The sequence below is a fragment of the Botryllus schlosseri genome, chromosome 11 (assembly GCF_051294905.1).
Source record: "Botryllus schlosseri isolate E-star chromosome 11, Bs_hap1, whole genome shotgun sequence".
Taxonomy (NCBI): domain Eukaryota; kingdom Metazoa; phylum Chordata; class Ascidiacea; order Stolidobranchia; family Styelidae; genus Botryllus; species Botryllus schlosseri.
The window spans coordinates 26,351,189-26,371,642 of NC_137246.1; the positions used below are offsets into that span (position 1 = coordinate 26,351,189).

General features: G+C 39.5%; 3 protein-coding genes across 3 annotated transcripts; all 3 read left to right on the forward strand.

The window, feature by feature from the left end:
* The first annotated feature begins 254 nt into the window (after window positions 1–254).
* LOC145449710 (acyl carrier protein, mitochondrial-like) lies at window positions 255–1,635 on the forward strand. The gene has a single exon (XM_080328122.1). The coding sequence runs from the start codon at window positions 362–364 to the stop codon at window positions 812–814; it is 453 nt and encodes a 150-aa protein (XP_080184248.1). The 5' UTR covers window positions 255–361; the 3' UTR covers window positions 815–1,635.
* A 24-nt stretch (window positions 1,636–1,659) lies between these two features.
* Window positions 1,660–4,244, forward strand: LOC145449709 (uncharacterized). Its single transcript, XM_080328121.1, has one exon. The coding sequence runs from the start codon at window positions 1,660–1,662 to the stop codon at window positions 2,284–2,286; it is 627 nt and encodes a 208-aa protein (XP_080184247.1). The 3' UTR covers window positions 2,287–4,244.
* A 7-nt stretch (window positions 4,245–4,251) lies between these two features.
* LOC145449706 (DNA topoisomerase 3-alpha-like) lies at window positions 4,252–19,335 on the forward strand. Its single transcript, XM_080328119.1, has 20 exons — window positions 4,252–4,425; window positions 5,416–5,549; window positions 5,606–5,681; window positions 6,351–6,511; window positions 6,576–6,667; window positions 7,003–7,173; window positions 8,150–8,411; window positions 9,211–9,415; window positions 10,534–10,602; window positions 10,670–10,786; window positions 11,561–11,687; window positions 14,092–14,205; window positions 14,373–14,538; window positions 15,315–15,455; window positions 16,323–16,445; window positions 16,508–16,615; window positions 17,001–17,222; window positions 18,488–18,565; window positions 18,628–18,743; window positions 19,143–19,335. The coding sequence occupies exons 1-20, from the start codon at window positions 4,252–4,254 to the stop codon at window positions 19,271–19,273; spliced, it is 2,787 nt and encodes a 928-aa protein (XP_080184245.1). The 3' UTR covers window positions 19,274–19,335.
* The last annotated feature ends 1,119 nt before the right edge of the window (window positions 19,336–20,454 follow it).

The following is a 20,454-nucleotide window of genomic DNA, read 5'->3' on the forward strand; positions in this document are numbered from 1 at the left end:
ATAGCTGGCGCCATGCAGGATTCATTCTATAGGGTAAAAATGCACATGAGGCAAATTCGAAGCACCGCAATGCGTGATAATGATTTTGAAAGTAGTTTTTTAAGCACAGCCGACATGATATTATTGAACAAATGTGATTAAAAACATGTAAAGATTCACGGTGGACATTATACAGAATATTATTTCCATTATCATTTTTCGATGAACACATTCGAGTACTATGCATATTTAGTCACGCCTCATACAAGGTGATTTTCGTATTCACTTCGCGTAAATTTGATCTTGTATACATTGCATTGCAGGCATCGGAATTCTCTTGTTTCAGTTTTAATCGCTGTACTATTACCTCTGCAATTTAAGCATGTCGAATGCAATGCGTCTCGGATTCGGATGGCGAAGAATCTCGCAATTTACAGCACGAAGCACTGCATTGATTGCTTCCAGAAATTTAATGTCACCAGCGGCATTGAAGCCAACTACATCCAATGCGACCACGCGATTATTAGCGCTGCCACAGAAAACATCTTTCGTGTCTCAAGTTCGTCTCATGAGCACCGACCCCGACTGCGTGGAAGAAATCCAAGACCGCGTCATGAACGTTTTGAATCTTTACGACAAGATCGACCCTCAGAAGTTAACAATGGGAAGTCACTTCATGAAAGATCTCGGACTTGATAGCTTGGACCATGTCGAAATTATTGTCGCCATTGAAAACGATTTTGCTCACGAAATACCCGATAATCAAGCAGAGCTCTTGCTCACGCCTCAAGAGATTGTGGAGTATCTGTGTGATGAATTTGATATTGATAGTTGAATCTGACATACCCTCCGAATTCGAAATAGTTCATTTGGCTGATTCCAAGCTATAGAATATCCAATTTGAATTGCCTCGGTTTCTTATAAAGCATTATGATTGGAACATCATTGCGCAGATCCATAACTTGTCAGTAATTTTCGACAATTTTATCACAATAAAAAATGTTGAAATGACTGCATGTACGCCTATATACTTGTTATACCTGTGATGTGAAATTCATGACAGCTGCATAAAAATATTGAATTTAGCTATAGGATTGGTGGCTTTGCTTTCATTGTATGTTCAAATGTCAGTAATACAATTGAATAAGAATTCATATTAAAATAAGCCCGGATATTTTGGCTGACACTCGTCGGGGGTAATCGTCAGCAACTAGTAGAGAGTTGGAAAGAAATTGTATATCAACGACCGTATTACCAAATATTAAAACACGCCAACCTAGTTTGTGTCAACAGAATGAGTTTGTGTACCATCTAAAAATAGATCTATCCACCTCGATTATTCGAAATCTCATGCAGCTGACGTCATATTTGATGATACGATTGTTGATATACAATGTTCATTCCAATTCTCTTCGAGTTGCTGACAATTACCCCTGACGAGCGTCAGCCAAAAATATTTAGTTTTATATCTATATGAATATATTATTCGATTGTAAAATTGACATTTTGATAAGTGCTTCATTCTACGAACAGACGGTATGCATGTCTGGCATTTGAATTATTGTTTACATCCAATTAAAATATTTGCTTGTATTGAATTCAATGCATCTAAATTTATCGGATGTCTTTTCTTGTTTAAAAGTTTTCTTGCTTTAGCTGTATACTTACTAATCACTTTTAATGGCCGATTGTAAAAGCTCTCCTTCGAGAATACCTCGATTTAAAGCGACTGCAAAGAAACAGAAGCCAGACACCGTAGCAGCAAGATCTCCCGTTAGGCAGTTTAACAAAATCTGCGTCAACCCCGTTATTGGTAAAGATGTCAAAAACTATTTAAAGCCACACTTGGCTGAGAAAGGTCGCAAGTCTCCCATGACTGCGACACACAAATTCGCGAATTCGCAACGAAATGCAGCCGCAAAGCCCGTACTGCAAGACAGGCGAGGAATATCGGAAGTGCGTCGTTCGGAAAAGAACCTTCGCGAACTCTTGGATGCAAAGAATGAGGAAATAACTTTGCTTGAGCACAAGCTCGAGTCGTTACAACGTGATGTGCTGCATTTGAACATAGAAACCGACTCGCTTACGCAAGAATTGAAATTGGCGCGAGAACGATCCGAAGTGTTTGCTCGTGAGAATGCGTTACAAGCTGAGAAACTGGAGCAACACAATATCTGTCCCGTTAAAGGAGTCAAGTTGGAAGTGAACGATGATGCGAATGTTATCATGAACAGCACGCGAAAATCGCAGCCATCTATTGAATCATTGTTAACTAATATCGAGAATCTCTCGATACCAGATATGTGATTTCGTGATACCTTCTTAAGTTTATAACAACGGCAAGGATGGTTAAAATGCTTGAATTGCTCGGGAACTAGTAGAATTTTTGATGACAATCAATGATTGTGGTTCTAGTTTGACGTGAGAATTGTGAAAATTGTAATAATCTCTCTATGAAAGTATATTCGTATTGAAATAAACCCGAATATTTTCGGCTGACACTCGTCAGGCGTAACCGTCAGTAACTAGTAGAGAATTGGCACTTCGTAACTCAAATATGACGATTGTGGATATGCAATTATCTCTCCAATTCTCTACGATGACCCCTAAAAATATTCGGGTTTATTTCAATACGAATATATTATTTAACTGTATATTAAAGTTCTGTACATGATCTAAGAAGCTCTTCTCTATGAAAATTGTAGTAAGCGTCTATGGCCCTATTTCTGTTATGTTGTAATAATTGGTATATGGATTATTTGGATCAGTAAATAGTTTTTAAAACGTGATTGGTTAATCCAAGGGTTCCCAACCTTGGGGCCATGAGCCCTTTTCCTAACGCCATGAACAAAATTTGAAAAATTACATTTTTTGGAATTTATCATCTCCAAATCTTTACCACTATAGCTGCATGAACCAGTTTCTTACTTTTTTCCAAGGGTTGAAAAAAATTGTGGGCCATCAAATTTTTCAGAAAGCCATGAAAAAAATAGAAAAATAAGAGTTTTTTTGAATATATCATCTCCCCAGTTTTTTTCAGTGAAAACAATCTTTTTTACTTTTTTCCAAGGGTTGAAAAAAAAAATGGGTGTCATGGTGTGAAAAAAATTGGGAACCCCTGGCTTCATTCTACACCCTGAACACTTTCTCATCTTGCCATTTATTATGTTGTTGCCTTCGTATTCTGCTATTCTGTTTTTATTCGCTGCCTGAAAAAGTATATTTTTGCGTATTGTTGTAGCTGCAAATTTGCCCTATCTTGTTGCAGTTTTCTTGGACAATCATAACGCTGTTAGAAATGGCTGATTTATTGTTACCAATGTTGATATCAACCATGCAGTCGACAGTTCTGCTCGTAATTAGCTCTAATAATTGTGTTTAATTTGATAATCTGGTTGAATACAACGTGAAGCCTGCGTTGCGAATATGTACTTGTGTACAAATTTTGAAATTAAGGTGAATGACATAAAATAACACGAAAGTACCACATACCGGAACTAACTAGACTTGGACAACTAGAAAATTTTCAACTTTTCCAAATTAGATTGAAATTAGAATTTTAGCAACACATTTTTTCTCAAATTAGATTGCAATTGGAATTATAGCTACACATTTTCTTCCAAATTAGATTAGAATTTGAATTACTGAATTCACAATAACTTAATTTAATTTAATTAGTTTCCGAGTTGGAAATAAATAAATCAGTCAACAAAAATAGTTAATTCTCATAACCATTAGTATGGCAAATGTCTGTAATTAGAAACATTTCACAAATTAGATTCGAATTTGATTACAAGCGTTTCGCTGTAATTATACAAGTAAAATTATCAGGTTGTCCAAGTCTGGAACTATCGGTGTAGCCTGGAGTCGATAAATCTTTCATTTTCATCAGTGTAATGTCTTCTCGCGGTGTACAATCTTGAACATTTTAGAATTCTGCATAAATGGACCGGGCCTAATTCCTGGTGAATTTGAACATCAAAAACTGTTTACTAGTCACTGATAGCTGTCAGCTACAGTTTTTTCGTGATATTTGAAAACTTGGTCCGCAAAACCTGTAATTTTTTGGTGAGATACAAAACTATGGGTCGGTTCAATGCCAGGTATGTAATTTTTATTAATCAAAGAGTAAAACTGCCATTTCATGCTTGATTCTTTTGTTTTCATGCCTTTGTACAGTTGTGATTATCGAGTTCAACGCTGTAATGATGATAACTTCTCATTGTCATTGTACAAATTGAACATGAGCACGTTTCTATTTCCCAGTTGCAAATGTTACCGTCGTCAAGGCACTATCTCAGTAGTAGCATTGGATTTTTCAAGTTCGCCAGACGTATTGTCATAATGCAGCAGCGTCAGGCCTCGTATAAAGTATTGAACGTGGCGGAAAAAAACGATGCAGCCAAAAGGATATCAGACATATTATCTCAAAGGAGCTATCAGAGGGTATATTTGTCTGTTTTGTTGCGATTAAGTTCAGTATCAGTAGCAGTTCATTAATATTTTCATATTTCAAAGCATCACAATACAATGAAAAGGTAGGAAGGTGTCAAAACCACTTGGAGAGGTCTTTGAAATCAGACACCCAACTGGACCTAGGTTAGGTAAAGATGAGGCATGCACACTAGATCTAAATAAATAAGGGATAACATGAAACTACTAGTAATGAAAAAGTGACAGCTAGCTATGAAGAAGAGTCTCGTACAACGCTTATCGTGATCATTGACCAGCTCAGAATTAAAATAATGATTGCGCGAATAGAGAGGTCTCAACCAACTTCAATTTGGTAAAAAGGAATCTTGAGAGAATGTATTTCCAAGTATAGAGTGAAATACGCAGCTGTTTCGTACTAGAAATAGGCTACACGTATCATATGTCCGAACAACTCAAACCTTGCTCCCTGTGCTTTCTTAATTTGTGTTGTTAGCGAGTCTTTGGTGGTTTGATGTGACATTGGGGGAAGAATTTTTGGTAGCCATTAAAATTCTGATTTTTTGACAAGGGTTTGCCCACCGACTACTCCCGGTCAAGTAAAGATGAATTTAAACCTGAGGTGAACAGTAACATAGTACTTCTACTCTGTTGGAGTACTGAAGTAGTTACTTGCACTACTTATTCAAGTAGTTATGTTTTGAGACTACGTCTATGTAACAGATTCTAGTTTTCCAAGCGAAACTGGTCCTAGAATTCTTACTTGGAAATCACTACTACTCGTAGTAATTTGCGATGTTAGTTCAGCTTGAGTACCAACGATGAGTAGTCCTTCTTACTGCCCTTGATTAAAATTTCCACGAATGATACATTCATATTCCCAAATTTATTCACTAAGCTTTTCAATTGAATCTCATATGGAGCGACCGTCAGTAAATATGCATATTAAAAGTAAATTGAAATTGTCCCATCTCTGATTTATGAGCAGTGTTTTCTTTTCTTTAGAGAGAAGGCTTTTCGCAATACAACAAAATCTACGAGTTCACGTATTCGATGCTGGGACGAAATTGCCAGATGACGATGACTTCGCTATCGGGACATCTCTTCAACTATGATTTCGTCGGCAGTTACAGAAAATGGTTCGTTGCATCGCATGCAGTACGTGAAATTGAGAAAATAGGATTTCAATGTTTAGGATGTGCTGTCACCCGTCAGCGTTATTCTGCGCCGATATCGAGAAAATGGTCACGCAAGATATGATCGGCATCAAGGTAAGTTGTAATGTGCTGTTGGGATCAATTACCCAAAAAATTGGAAAGACAAGTTAACTCAACTACACTTGTCGACATTGACGATCTTTTTGAGTAATTTATCTCATTTGGAGCAGAGGTTGTCTGTAACAAAGTACTTTTATTTTGAAAACTCAAGCATTAGTACCATAAATACTTCGATTGAAACGTAGGCTACTCAAGTAATTATGATGTTAGACCACTTCTACTTAACAGTTTCAGTTTTTGAGGAAAAACTTGGGCTAGAATACTTAGGTACTTTTTCACTTCTAAAGACTACTTGTGAATCACTACTTCCAATTGTAATTGAGTATAAAGTCACAACGTTGCTGTACTTCGAAAATGTTTATGAATTTAAACTACTTCTACTTGACAGTTTTAGGCCAAACCAGATTTAGAATACTTTCTTTTTTATTTACTTCAAAATCGCTGGTCACACTTGAGCGGAAATGTATGACGCATCTTCTATCTGACCACCTCTGATTAGGAGTCAATCCAAAGACTGCTTTCAGTAATTGTACTGCAACCATATTTACGTGAGAGTTAAATTAACTCTTCAAAACATAGCCCATTTTTGGAAAGTAGAAAGTTCACGCTTTATAGGGCACAGTATTGGAATCTGGTTTCAAAATCATACGCATCTCACTACAGAGAACGCTTGAGAAAGAGTGCCGGTCCTGTCAAGCACTCGTGATATGGACTGATGGCGATCGAGAAGGGGAAAATATCGGATACGAAATCATAAACACTTGCTTAGCAGTCAAACCAAGTTTGTCTGTATACCGGGCAAAGTTTTCGGAGATTACCGATCGGTAACATCATTTAAGAAACAATTGTGATTGTGGTTATGAATGATTCTCGTTGATTTCTTTCAAGGTCCATAAAAGCGGCTTGCCGAAACTTGGTGCAACCAGATCAAAATGTGAGCGATGCCGTTGATGTGAGGCAGGAACTGGACCTCAGAATTGGTGAGTTGTGGTAACTACTACGTTTTATCGAGGAAAAATATATGTAATTATGCCTCAATGGCTCGATGGTATAAAGTGAATATATTTTAATTCGCAGATTACCACCTCTGAATTCATTTTGTAATCTAGCCTGTTAGTATTGGTACACTCCAATCACAGCAGTGCGCAGAGCAGACTCCAATCGCATTTGAAATTTTCCAGTTTGCAAGCTTTTAACATTAAAATGTATGTCGCATTATTACCTTCACGATTAGCTATATTTCCTTATGTACCAGTACTTCCGTATTTTCTTGCCGTTACAACGTAGAATAAATGCGAACGTATTGTTTACCCAGGAGCCGCGTTCACCCGCTTTCAAACTTTACGTCTTCAGAAGGTCTTCCCGCGAGTCTTGTCGGAGCGTTTGATCAGCTACGGCAGCTGCCAGTTTCCGACTCTCGGATTTGTCGTGGAGAGGTACAAGGCGAGAGAAGCCTTCCAACCGGAACCGTTCTGGAAAATCGAAGGTAATTGTCTCGAGGTATATATTACCTACTTCCACACTACTTCTGAACTACATAGATCTTTGTTTGAACTGCTCCCATATCCTTCAGAATTCGAAATTTAATTTTGTAGTCATTCTGAATTTATTTCAATCTCACATTATTCACCGACACTTTTTCACATATGAGTGGAGACGCTCATATCCAGGTGTCAAGATTATGAAATGCTGCAATAAATCAAAATATTGCTTTTGGCAAAGTCCATCGAATATTCCCTTAGCAGCCGCTTTATAACAGGTTTAGAGATTGATAGAAATTCTAAAGTCGCACCTCGGAGTAGGCTACTATACGTATGAAGGAATTTGTCTAGTCGTCATCGTTCAGTACATGGTAAATATGTTGCTGTGCTACCTGGAACACTGCCTTAGAACATGGAACGGTCTGGGTTCCTTCGCTGTTGCCATTACTAAATTCTAGTTGAATTCATACCCTGAAGCTCGAATTAGAACAGGCAACGGCCACGAACTCTGCTATTGGCAAACATTTAATGTATAATACTTATTGTGTGAAAAATCGTCGTTACGACAAATTTTGCATTGCATGTAGTTACTGACAGCTGAAGGAGTTAGTGTATATTCTTAAAACAGTACATTGAGCTTAAACCATCCATCGATTAATGGAATTCTCATGCTGATGACATCATATTTTGTGATACAATTGTTGATATACAGTGTTCTTTTCAATTCTCTACTAGTTGCTGTCTATTACCCTGACGAACGTGTCAATCGAAAATATTCGGCGAACAATATGAATATTATATTTGAATGTATACTGGCGTTCTGAACCTCAAACTGGCTCCACGAGTCTCTCCATATGCGGAGACACTTCTAATAAAGATTGGAAAATAGTTGGTAATTCAAATCACTAGAATTAGACGCTATCATAATATTTTTACCTTATATTTTTTATTTACATCATCACGAGTGCCAATTCGTTTCAGCAACCCATACGAAAGATGAATGCACTGCTCTCTTTACCTGGAAGAGGGTGAGACTGTTCAATCGTCTTGCGTGTCAAGTACTCTACGACGAATGCACAGACGAGCCCGGGATGGCGATCGTCACAAAAATTACGAGCAAGCCAAAAAGTAAATGGAGGCCGGTCGCCATGGACACGGTGGAATTGGAGAAATCGGCTTCCAGAAAACTGCACATCACGGCGAAAGAGACAATGCAAATCGCGGAAAAGCTGTATACTAAAGGGTCGGTCCCTGCATGCGTTTGTAGTAGGCTTATTATATTTGCTTTGAATTATCATTAATTGACTTCTGAGGATATTGAGCTGGTAAGAAAATGTGATCATTCGTCTGTACACGACCTATGCCAAATTGCCAGTATTTCAAGCTTTCCATTGATTTCCACTGAAATTACGATCCAGATATTTTGGGATTTCCCTTTTGATTTAATGAAAAATGTTGTCTCAACACTCTTACAGTCTGGGTTGTAACCAAGTCACAAGGTTCCGAATCGCAAATCAATCTCACTTTTATAGTTTTGACTTGAGTCAAGTCGAGTCATTTTCAATTCACCACCGAGTCAAGTCCGAATCCAGTCGAGTCCGAGTCCAAGTCATTATGTTCGCTGATCAGTTTTCAGTTCAATCTGGTTCAACCGGCTTTTTTCAACTCTGCCAGACAGTTTCTGGCCCTATTTTCCACGCATCAGGACTGATAGACAAAATACCAGTAATGTGACAACAATGAAATGTCCATCTTGGCCGTCCTAGTCTCGAGTCATGCACAATGACTCGACTACGAGTCCAGTCAATACAAAAATTGACTCGAGTAGAGTCAATTTACGCGTTTGAAAAAATGACTCGAGTCAAGTCGAATCACCAATCAATCGCGAGTTGAGTCGTTACAAGCCTGCTTGGCGCTGTGTCGTAACAAACTTTGGTTCAAAATTTCATTATTCGTTTAAATCGATATTCAACAACATGATCCATGCGAATAATGTAGTTTTAACGCCTCATTTAAAGACCCCCTATGTCTTTACTTCGCAGTTACATCAGTTATCCAAGAACGGAGACCAACATATTTCCGAAAGACATCGACCTGAAGCGTCTCGTCGAAGAACAGACACACAGCCAGACTTGGAGTGGTTTCGCACAGTCCCTCCTAGAAATGGGCCCGACCCCGCGAAACGGGTCAAAGACTGACAACGCCCATCCTCCCATTCACCCGACGAAATGTGGGAACGATTTATCCGTGAGTAATAAATATTGAGGTCATGTATGGCACCGATAATTTGTAATATTCAGATCTGGTCGGTAACAATGTAATTCTACAATTTGGAGTACTGTTTCGCCTACTTACACTATTTACTCAACTAGTTTTGTTTTTAGAATCCACTCGAATGGTATTTTTGGCAAAACTTCTTACTTTAAACCAGGGCCGGCCAACGCGTGGCCCGCGAGAAGGTTTTGAGTGGCCCGCGAGATAATTTCCGAAATTTCTAATATCATCAAAAATGGATTGCACAAATTGTGAACTTGCAAGGCGAACCAAAAATTTGATTAGTCTGGCCGCAACACTTGAGATGTGATGACTAAAATATCACTTCCGACGCATTATTGACAGATCCATGAGCCATTCACATATTGGTATATCTTCGTACACTACAATAAAGCAGAATAATTTGCGATAGATTTATCAAATGTAAAAATTTTCTACAAGCTTGGTGCAACATGTTGTCACTCGATTTCTTGTTTTTAATATTGTTGCCCTTTTGTGAAAATGGAAGAATACCTAATGTATCAGATTGAGTCTAACTATATTCTCGATTACGAGACAAAGCGTCGTTCAACATACGCGACATTGCGTTTGCGCTCGCAGTAAGACCGTCGACTATGAAATCAGGCACGAAATGATTGATGCATGTTGGTCGCAGCTTTCGATATCGATATGTCCATGCGCCGAGTAGCTCCGTCCTCGCAAACTGAGCCCAGCAATAGACAACAGGCCCGCAATATAGTCAAGTGACAATATTATTGACCTATGAAACTTTAAAAAAAATTCGCGCTTAGCGCGGCTAGTAGCCCGCGCAATAGTTCGTCAGTCGAATGTGGCCCTTTGGCTGAAAAGGTTAGCCAGCCCTGCTTTAAACACTCCGGATATTTGATGAGCTTCTTGGAGGTACAGAACTTGAATATACAACTGAATAGTATATTGCTATTGAAATAAACCCGAATATTTTCGGCTGACACTCGCCAGGGGTAATCGTCAGCAACTAGTTGAGAATTGGAAAGAACGTTGTGTATCAACAATCGTATCACCAAATATGACGCAACACGGATGGCTCTGACTCCTTCTCATATTATATTCAGGGAGATGAAGCTCGCGTTTACGAATTGATTACTCGACATTTTTTAGCTTGTTGCCATCGCGATGCGCAGGTAACTAAATCAGCTATATACTGGACATTGAGTCTCCTCAGTAACGTGAATTTTTTGTGTGGTCAAGGGTCATGAGACTATTGTGGAAATCGATCTCGGAGGGGAGATATTCAGCGCGCAGGGATTGATGATTCTCGCTCGGAACTATTTGGAAATCTATATTTACGACAAGTGGAATGCAAAGGTGCTGATTTGGCGTGATACCTATTGCTTGACTGTCATAGGTCTATAATATCGCTTCATAGGCTGGGGAGTAGGGTTGTTCAGAAATACTTTTATTTTTTATTTTAACGGCCAATTGATAAAATTGTCAGGTTGGGTAAAAAAATCTTAAAATTTATCAAAATTCCAACCAGTAGAAGCTAAGTTATTGGAGAAGAAAATTTTGGATTTGAAAAAATAGCATTGACGGTGGGAAATTCTTTAATTAATAATAATAATGATAGATTTGATTTCCTATCATAAATACTATTTCTACTTCGTGACTGCGGGTTGGAATTGAGCCAAATTTGGTATGCAACAATTCATGAGTTAGTAAAATTAGAAAAAAAAAATTGTCCTGTGTTTTCAGCTACGATTCTGCAGGTTAGAATCGGGCCATATTTAATGTGCAGATATTTTTTTAGCCGGCCGAACAATTTTATCAAGTATTCAGCAAAATTTGGAAAAAAATAACAACCCTACTGGATGTTTGACTAATTGTAACTAAAAAAATACCATCCAATTTTCGAGTATAGTAGTGTTGGATTGCCTTTTACCTTACTGGTATGGACTATTCTATTATCAAGAAATGACAGCCGAGCACAGCTGTGTACATTACTAAGTGTATTCATAATGCAATAAGTTGATAGTGATTGTTCAGATGCATTTTGACATTTAAGCCATGAAATCTTGTACAGTGCATTCTTACATAACTTTTTGTTTACCAGTGTGATTAAATGTCCGAAATTCGCTTCAGACAATTCCCATTTATGAAGAGGGCGAGGAATTATTCCCAGAAGCTCGTATGAGCGAAGGCACAACGACGGCTCCGGAATTGTTGACCGAAGCCGATCTCATTGCATTGATGGACAAACACGGCATCGGTACGGCTACGAAATATTGCTAAATATTGGTGATTTCCTGTTGTTTTGTGGTATTACTAATGGCTTAGGCTAACCATTGATTTGCGTAGGCGTCTCGAATCCGAATCCAGTATTAATTCTAACGATTGAAGTCGAATAGTGGGAGACGATTTTTGCGAGTATTGAAATTGTGCACTCCCTTTCCGCTAACAGCTAAGAGCCAATTATTTAGTCCCAGCATGGAAGCCTTGAAAACCCTAATTAGTCATATCAAAGCATTCAAAACATGTAGTGTGAAGATACGCATGACTCGAGTCATGACTCGACTCACGATTTTCTGATGACTCGACTTGACTCGAGTCATTTTCTCAAAATACGGAAATGACTCGACTCGAGTCAATCTGTGTATCGCCTCGACTTGGTCTCGAGTCATTGCACATGACTCGAACCAAGTCATATCAATCGACACTCAGACGGCCAAGACCAACATTTCATTGTAATTTCGAAGAACAGTAAAGTAACCACAGTATTGGGATTTTATCTGTTGTTACTGGTACTTGAAAATGCGACCAGAAACTGCTATAAGTGAGGAAATTAGTATAGTAATGCGAACCATTCGATATCACCAAACAGAGTTATAAAAAGTGGGTGTAACAAGACTCTAACTGGAAACTGAGCAGTCAACACAATGACTTGGAGTCGGTCTCGAGTCATAATACCATGACTCGAACTTGACCCACTGCTCAATGACTTGGACTCGGACTCGAGTCATAATACAATGGCTCGGACTTGACCCACTGCTCAATGACTTGGACTCGAACTTGACTCGGTGATGAATTGAAAATGACTCGACTTGGCTGAAGTCAAAACTGTAAAAGTGAAATTGACTTGTGACTAGGAGCCTTGTGACTTGGTTACAACTAGGGTTAGTTCGGATATCAATAATTTTCACTATCCGGATAACGGATATATACGGATATTTGGAATTTAGCTAACCGGTTAACCGGATAATGAATGCTAAGTGAGATAATCGATTTCACAAGGTCTGCATGAAATATGGATCGCAAAATCATTACGCAGTGTTATTGTAGATTTATAGGTACACGCGCAGTACGAGCGAATACGAGAAAAATCACGCAAATTTAATATACACTACTTCTGCAACTCCCTCCTTATAAAGTACACTGCATCAATAGTGGGATCCTGTAGCCGGGGCTGGAGTTTTGTAACAATGAGTCCACACGTAATAAATGCCCTTTCTGCTTCCACAAAATGGGCTGAATATAGTAAGCAGCGCTGCTTCCTTTTTGCGCATTCTTCTGTTTAGGTGTCCAGTACTGTAAGGACGAGTTCTTGATACTGGAATTGAGGCCGAAATGATAGCTCGCGCTAATTCCTCCATCGGAAATTCATATGATCAGGCCCGTAGCCAGCGGAAAAATAAGGGGGGGGGGGTGTTTCAAATAAAACGAGGGGGTTTCGATTTTTTTAGAATTTAGTATCAGTGGAAATTAATTACGCTTGTACGCAGGAACATGTTTGCGAAATGCGAACATTCGATGTCATCAAGTTACGCGATGTCACTCAATAATTACAATCGCTGATCATAATAGTCTTACCGGCATATTGTCTCCAAGTCACCAGGCCCGAGACTCGATGGTTACGCCATCGATGACATGATATCGTTCGTACCATGCCTATTGCAGATGCGATTGTGTAGGCCAGCGATAATATCGTGAGCACCAAGCCAATGCAGGTGTGATTATGTAGGCCAGTGATGGTATAAAGTCCACAGAGCCTATAGCAGATGTGATTCTGCCAGCGGAACTATAGGCTTGTTGAAGACTCGAAAAATCAGGTCAGCAACGATAGCCGAGTTCGCGGCAATCAATGACCGAATTTGGCGATCTTCACAGCGGGAGATTGCGTCGCGTTACACACTGCTTTGACTTATCTCGCTAATTGGCCGAGCACAACACTGATAATACGACTTATTGAAGCTTCCTAAAAGTGTAAAACGCATTATTACCGATACTATTTTATCCGGTTAACCGGCAGATTTATATCCGGATATCGGATAATAAAACCTGCGGTTAACCGTTATCCGGATAATCCAACCCTAGTTACAACCCTGGTTAACAGAAATGGAGTTTGTGGTATGGTAAAAAAAAATCTTTATGTGGTGTAAAACTGGCATTATATATGGCTATGTATAATAACAATACAGTAGGCCTACCATAATTATCATTGTTAGCTGCTGGATGGCTGTTTTGCAACATTCCAATAGTTGTGAGGTCAGGCTGACAGTTTCTCCTGTGTAGTGTGTACTTGATATTGAAGCAGTTCTTGTAGTGTGATATATGTTGCAAGTTCTATCTTCGATTAGGATGAATAGATGGATCAATTTGATGATCTTGATTTTCAGGTACCGACGCGACCCATGCCGAACACATCGAAACGATCAAATCCAGAATGTACGCGGGGCTGACCCCGGATAAAAGATTTCTCCCCGGCGAATTGGGAATGGGCCTGGTGGAAGGTGGGTTAGGATGTGGCCTGTGGCATTTGTACATTTTTACAATACTGACCTTGGGAATTTGACTGTGAGATTTGTTTCAATTTTGATTTGTTGTAGTGAGAGGTGGTACTACGTGTGCAAAAAGATATAAAAAAAGGTCTAAGCTGGTAGTTTTTTTAATTCTGCAGGGTACAACAACATGGGCTACGAAATGGCCAAACCTGAATTGCGGGCGTCGCTCGAAGCGGATTTGAAACTGATAACGGAAGGGAGAGCGAGAAAAGAGGATATTTTAGCGAAATATATCGACAAATACAAGCGAGTGTTTGAAGCTGCGGTGCAGCACGCAAACAAGTAAGTGCGACTCTGAATATTTCATTATTGTGAATGTTTGGGTTTGTAGTCGTTGCGACGAGGGCCAGGCACAGCAATTCGTGCTGGAATGCAATTCAATGAATCAGGCCGAGTACTGGAAATGTATGCCCCTTGTCAATAGGAATTATATTATCAAGGAGACTTATAATTTTGATTAGTGCCCAGCCTATTATTGGCTAGCTGATAATATCGAGTCCATATCAAATTATCAAAGTAATGTCGATATTGACCATTAGAGATAAAACAACATTCGTAACGTCACAGCATGATAGTATGGGATCGGAGAACTAAACTCTGCGAAGCTTACAGTTGTCTAGATGCTGTCTTTGTAGTTTATTTCATGTCGAAGCATAGAAATGGCTTTAAACCTGTTCCAATCAATGCTGTGATGCAAAATGCCATATCGGCTTAATATATCTCAAAAATCCAATATCAGTCAGGCTCTGGTTTGGGTGCTTTATGAACGTAATAGAACCTTTGAAACTTTTATTGTTCGTATCAGAGCAAGTCGGTGAAAATGCCATTTCTGGAAGTAGTGATAGATTTGCTGTATTGTTAGAAAGGGTAGTTAAATAGGTATAGTCGGAAAACACCTAAATATCTGCAGTGTGATAGGACTTGCATAACTTCCCGCGCACTCACATAAAACGTACATATTCGAACTTTACTAGTGTTATGACATCATAATATTTACTAATACTTACTATTGGGAATCGAATCGTTTTATCAGACTTAGTTGTGATTCTACTTGACAGACTTGACGAAGCCCTCGGAATATATTTTGGCGAGGCGCAGTCCGTACAGGACGTACACACTCTCGTGGAAGTGTCGCCGCGGCTACGCCCTTGCCCGCTGTGTAGGAAAGACATGGTGATAAAGAGAAAGAAGGATGGCGGGTATGTGTGACCTTGACTCGGGTTTGTAATGACTCGAGTCATGACTCGACTCGAGTCACAATTTTTTGTTAACTCCACTCGAGTCGCTTTGTGAATTGACTCCCCTTGTACTCGAGTCATTGCATTTGTCTCGACTGAGTCTTATTACTCATTGCATGAGACTTGAGTCAAGTGTCGTGTATTAGAAACTTTTATCTGTTCGAATAAACATGTTAAGAGTAAAAAATGATCGTATTATGAATGTGAGGTAGGCCTGTTGAAAATAAAATTATTCTTCAAATTTCACTGTTTATGTGATAAAATTTTTGGGTTGGCGAAAACAAACGCTGCACACTAACTTTGGCTCAATTCCAACTAGTAGAAGCAAAGTTATTGCAGTAGGAAAATTTCCAATTCCATGATTTTATAATAAATGAGTAAAGAATTAGCCACCGTAAATACTATTTTATTCAAATCCAAATTTTTCTAGTGGTCGGAGTTGTGCCAAATTTAGTGTGCATCATCTCTACTGACAGCCTAACAATTTTATGGGGTTGACAGAAAAATTAAAATTTTATTTTCTATTTATTAATGATAAATTCAAGACTTTCTACTGCATGAAAATCGCTTCTACTGGGTGGAATTGAGCCAAAGTTGGTGTGCAGCGTTGTTTTCACCAACCTAACAATTTTGTCACAAAGCCAACGAAATCTTGAGAAAAAGTTTATTTTTTAAACAGCCCTAATGTGAGATCTTAGATAGGCCTATCATCCAAGAGTTTCAAAAAAGTGAGTTGAAACTGACATAAACTATAATCAAGGCGAACATATGACTTAGGCTCAATGTAATATTTTAATATAGTACTAATCAACAATCTCTGTATTCCAGACTCATGATAAGCTGCATGGGATATCCAGATTGTACAAACGCCGCGTTTCTGCCGAAGAGCATTCTCGACGCTCAGGTCACGGAGGAAGTTTGTCCGAACTGCCAGCCAAGACCAGTGCAAAAGTATTTGTTTGTGTAGATCTGTGGTTTTCGAGCTTTTTCTGGCAATGCTCACTTTTTTTCAGGGTGAAAATGAAGTTCAACCCTGCTGCGATACCGCCGTATTGGGATCGGGAACAAGTGATGTGCGTGTGCGGTTGTGACGAAGATGTTAGTAATGTGTTGGATATAAGGTATTGCGTTTTTTACATTCATTTTTCATCCATTCTACGGAGGTTGCTGTAGTGTAGCACTGGCCAACTGTGGCTTTAATGGTTTTATTGGAGTATTAGTAAGTTTTCTGTACTATTTCTGAGTTTGATATTGTATTTTCAACAAACAAGTTTGTACATTATATGTCATATATTGCTATACTTGGTTATTTTATTATTATAAATATTTAAGAATCTCCGCAGTATAGTAGCTTATGTCCATATTAACATGTTGGGAACAAGTTTTTGTACAATTTTCATTTTCTTTCTGCCGTATCTTGGCCTTGTCTTATTACGAGATGTTAAAAATGGACATAAGCTACTCTAATTCCACTGCGACTATACATTTTGAACTCCATTTTTTCAGGTTTCGAGCCCATACTGCGTCGTCACAGCCGCGGTCCAACACGGCACCCAGAGGCGGCGGTCGCCCGTCTCGAGGCCGGGGTTCGTTTCCGCCGTCCAATAACCGGAGAGGTTCTGGAGGCGGGCCGGGGTTTTTGTCAAGACCCAACGGTAGGGGCGGAACAAAAAGAACCTTTGGTGGGCAAAAGAAAAAGCCTTCGACGTCGAGTAGTTACGGTAGTGGGTATGTAACCGTCAATTTCTATTCTAGTCTTGTAAAATTCTTTTGTCTTAATATGAATAAGAAATACTGATTCTTTTATAACCGAATATTGTATTCATATCGAAATGAACCCGGGTATTTTCGACTGACACTCGTCAGAGGTGCTCGTCAGCTACTAATAGAGAATTGGAATTGTGTATCAACAATCGCACCACAAAATAAGGCGTCATGACATAATTAGGTGTATCAAATGATATTTATTTTTTTCTCGGTTTTGAGCTATGTATGTTTGTGATGTTGTGATAAATGATTTGAGTTTGTTGGCGACGATAAATTGCCACTTTCGTTCCGCATTATGTCTCTAATTTGACAGGCTGCGTGAGTGATACAAAATGGCTCGCATTCATAATATCGTAATTTTCCTCGGTCGTAACAGTGTGTGGCCCTTTTTCAGGACAAATAGACGAAATACCAATCATGTGGTGACGATACTATTCTTCCAAGTTACAATGAAATGTCTGTCTTCGCCGACCTAGTATCGAGTCATATGACTTGGTTCGTGTCATACCCAGGATTGTAATGACTCGAGTCACGATTTTCTGATGACTCGACTTGACTCGAGTCATTTTATCAAAATACGAAAATGACTCGACTCGAGTCAATCTGTGTATTGACTCGACTTGGACTCGAGTCATTTCGCATGACTCGAGACTCAGCCGGCCAAGACCGACATTTCACTGTGATTTCAAAGAATAGTAAAGTAACCACCCTATTGGGATATTATTTATTGGTACTGGTACTTGAAAATGCGACCAAAAACTGTTAAAAGTGAGGAAAATTAGTATAATATAAATGCGAACCATTCGATATCACCAAACAGAGTTATGAAACTGGGTTTAAAAGGACTTTAACTGGAAACTGAGCAGTCAACACAATGACTTGGACTTAGACTCGAGTCACAATACCATGACTCGGACTCGAACCTCTGCTCGATGACTTGGACTCGGACTCGACTCAGTGGTGAATTGAAAATGACTCAACTTGACTCGAGTCAAAACTATAAAAGTGAGATTGACTTGTGACTTGGTTACAACCCTCCCTGGTCATGCCCAATGTTTCTAGTACAAGTCAAGTCATTACAACCCTGGAAATAGCCTTCTGTATCACGATAACTGAATATAGTTTGCGAAAAATTGGACCTATTTGTATTGTCGTTATTAGAGTAGCATTACTGACTGATTTTGCTTGCGAAGATCGACTCTTCAATTAAAAGCTGTTTGTCGCAGATTTTCATCCGAGTTTTCTGACCGAGACTCCACAAACGAGACGCCGTTGTGTCAGTGTGGCACGAGTGCCGTCGAGAGGTGAGTTTTTGGCACGATTCCGAAGTCATGTCACGCAATTGACAGCACACAATTGTCTGCAGAACGGTGGCGAAGGACGGTGCTAACAAGGGAAGACAATTTTATGTTTGCAGTAAACCGCGTGATTCTCAATGTCGGTTTTTTGAATGGGCCGACACTCCTCAATCCTCATCCATTAGTAAGTTTGCCTGACACTATCGTCACTAAAATCCACAATCTTTGACGTGTTTTTAAACCATCCGGGGCTGTAGAGTATATAGTCTTGACCACAGTTGGCCAAAGTTGTCAGTAGAATCCAGACTTGTACAAACTACTCATTTAGTTTGTTGACTATCAACTAACTAACGTTTTTTTGAGTAGCTCTCTAGATGCAGATTTTAAAAATTAAGTAGTTCTAGTTGCGGATATCGAAAAGTGACTAGTTCTAATTAGTTTGTACACTCGCTCCTGACCACCTCTGGTCATAAAACACACTGGTATTCGGAATTGGATAAATCTAACACTTTCTTCCATGCATGTAAACATTGTAAAGACGTGTTTGCTGTCTGTATGCTGTATCCAAGATCATATCTTTCAGGCTACCCCGCTAACCGTGGCAATCGCAATTCGTCTCGTCCCGCCAGCAGCACGCGCGGTCGAAGGAAACCGGTCACTTGCGGATTGTGTCGAGAGGAAGGCCACACCAGGCGATCTTGCCCTAATAAGTAGTTTGAAGTTTTCTACTCACGGTTTATTTTCTTTAACGTTATTACACTGTGCGATTTCTCTGCTTTGTGTGGTTGAGGTGCGTTTAGGGCAGTTGGTTTTAACCAGGGTTCACACGACCTATCTTAGGGATTCGCTGGAGGTCAAGCTCAAGACACACTCCCAACTGATGCCACAAAAGTCCCACTGATTTGCAGTGAATATTATAATCGTGTGAAAACCAAGTTGTTTATGCACATATCATTCTAGTGCACCAGTATTCTATAGTAATGCGGACGTGTGGTAGATTTTCGTGACTGTGGCTAGGGGAACATTTAGTATTCGTCGAAGGCTTGCAGATTGGCGTAAAATTTCGCCAGCTTAGTAAAGTGTGATAACCACTGGTTTAGGGGTTAGCCTTGGTAGTCACGATACCATTATGGGCGAACAAAAACCCTTTAAGACTTCAGTTTACGAACATGTCCTCAATCTCAGACAGCAAGCATGGGTAAATTTTACGGGTTCACTCGTATCGGATGGAGTAAATGATTCGATCATCTTCAGATTATATAATCATCTGATCAAGAGTTAAAGACACACACACACAATCAGTTGTGGTCTCTTAAATCGGAATTGACCTAGTGCTAGATGTCAGTTCTTTTTCGATTTTAACCACTATTCCCCGCCTCTTTCCTGCTCTATCCATTCCTTGTAAGTGCGTTCCTTCAATGGGTCGGTCTGTTCGTCGCCGTAGGAACGGGGTAAGACGAGCCCGGATAAACTTTTGACGTGGAATCGAACCCGGAGCCGCCCAGGTACCGGGTAGGCCTATACTACGCTTACGCTAACTCTCCCGCCGTATAGACGACGGTATGCTTGCATAGATAAATCGAATGAATGCATTCTATTACTTAATGTGTCACTAAAGTAGGCCTATAATGCTATCTAGGAAGCGTGCGTGTCTGATCTGCTGGCTGCAAATGATCACATTCCATTGCGATGTTGGCTTCATTTATTGGAAACTTTGTTGAATACTGGGCCTCGCAGGTGTGAAGATGAAAAGGGTAGCTCTGCAATATCGAACCTTCGTGATTAATCCTATAAAACTATCAGGAACGCATTATAATCACGAAAAAATTTAAACTTCCGCAATTTTGGGCGTTGAGTGGCGCTCTGGTCGCGCAAGACAATTCACGAATACTTAG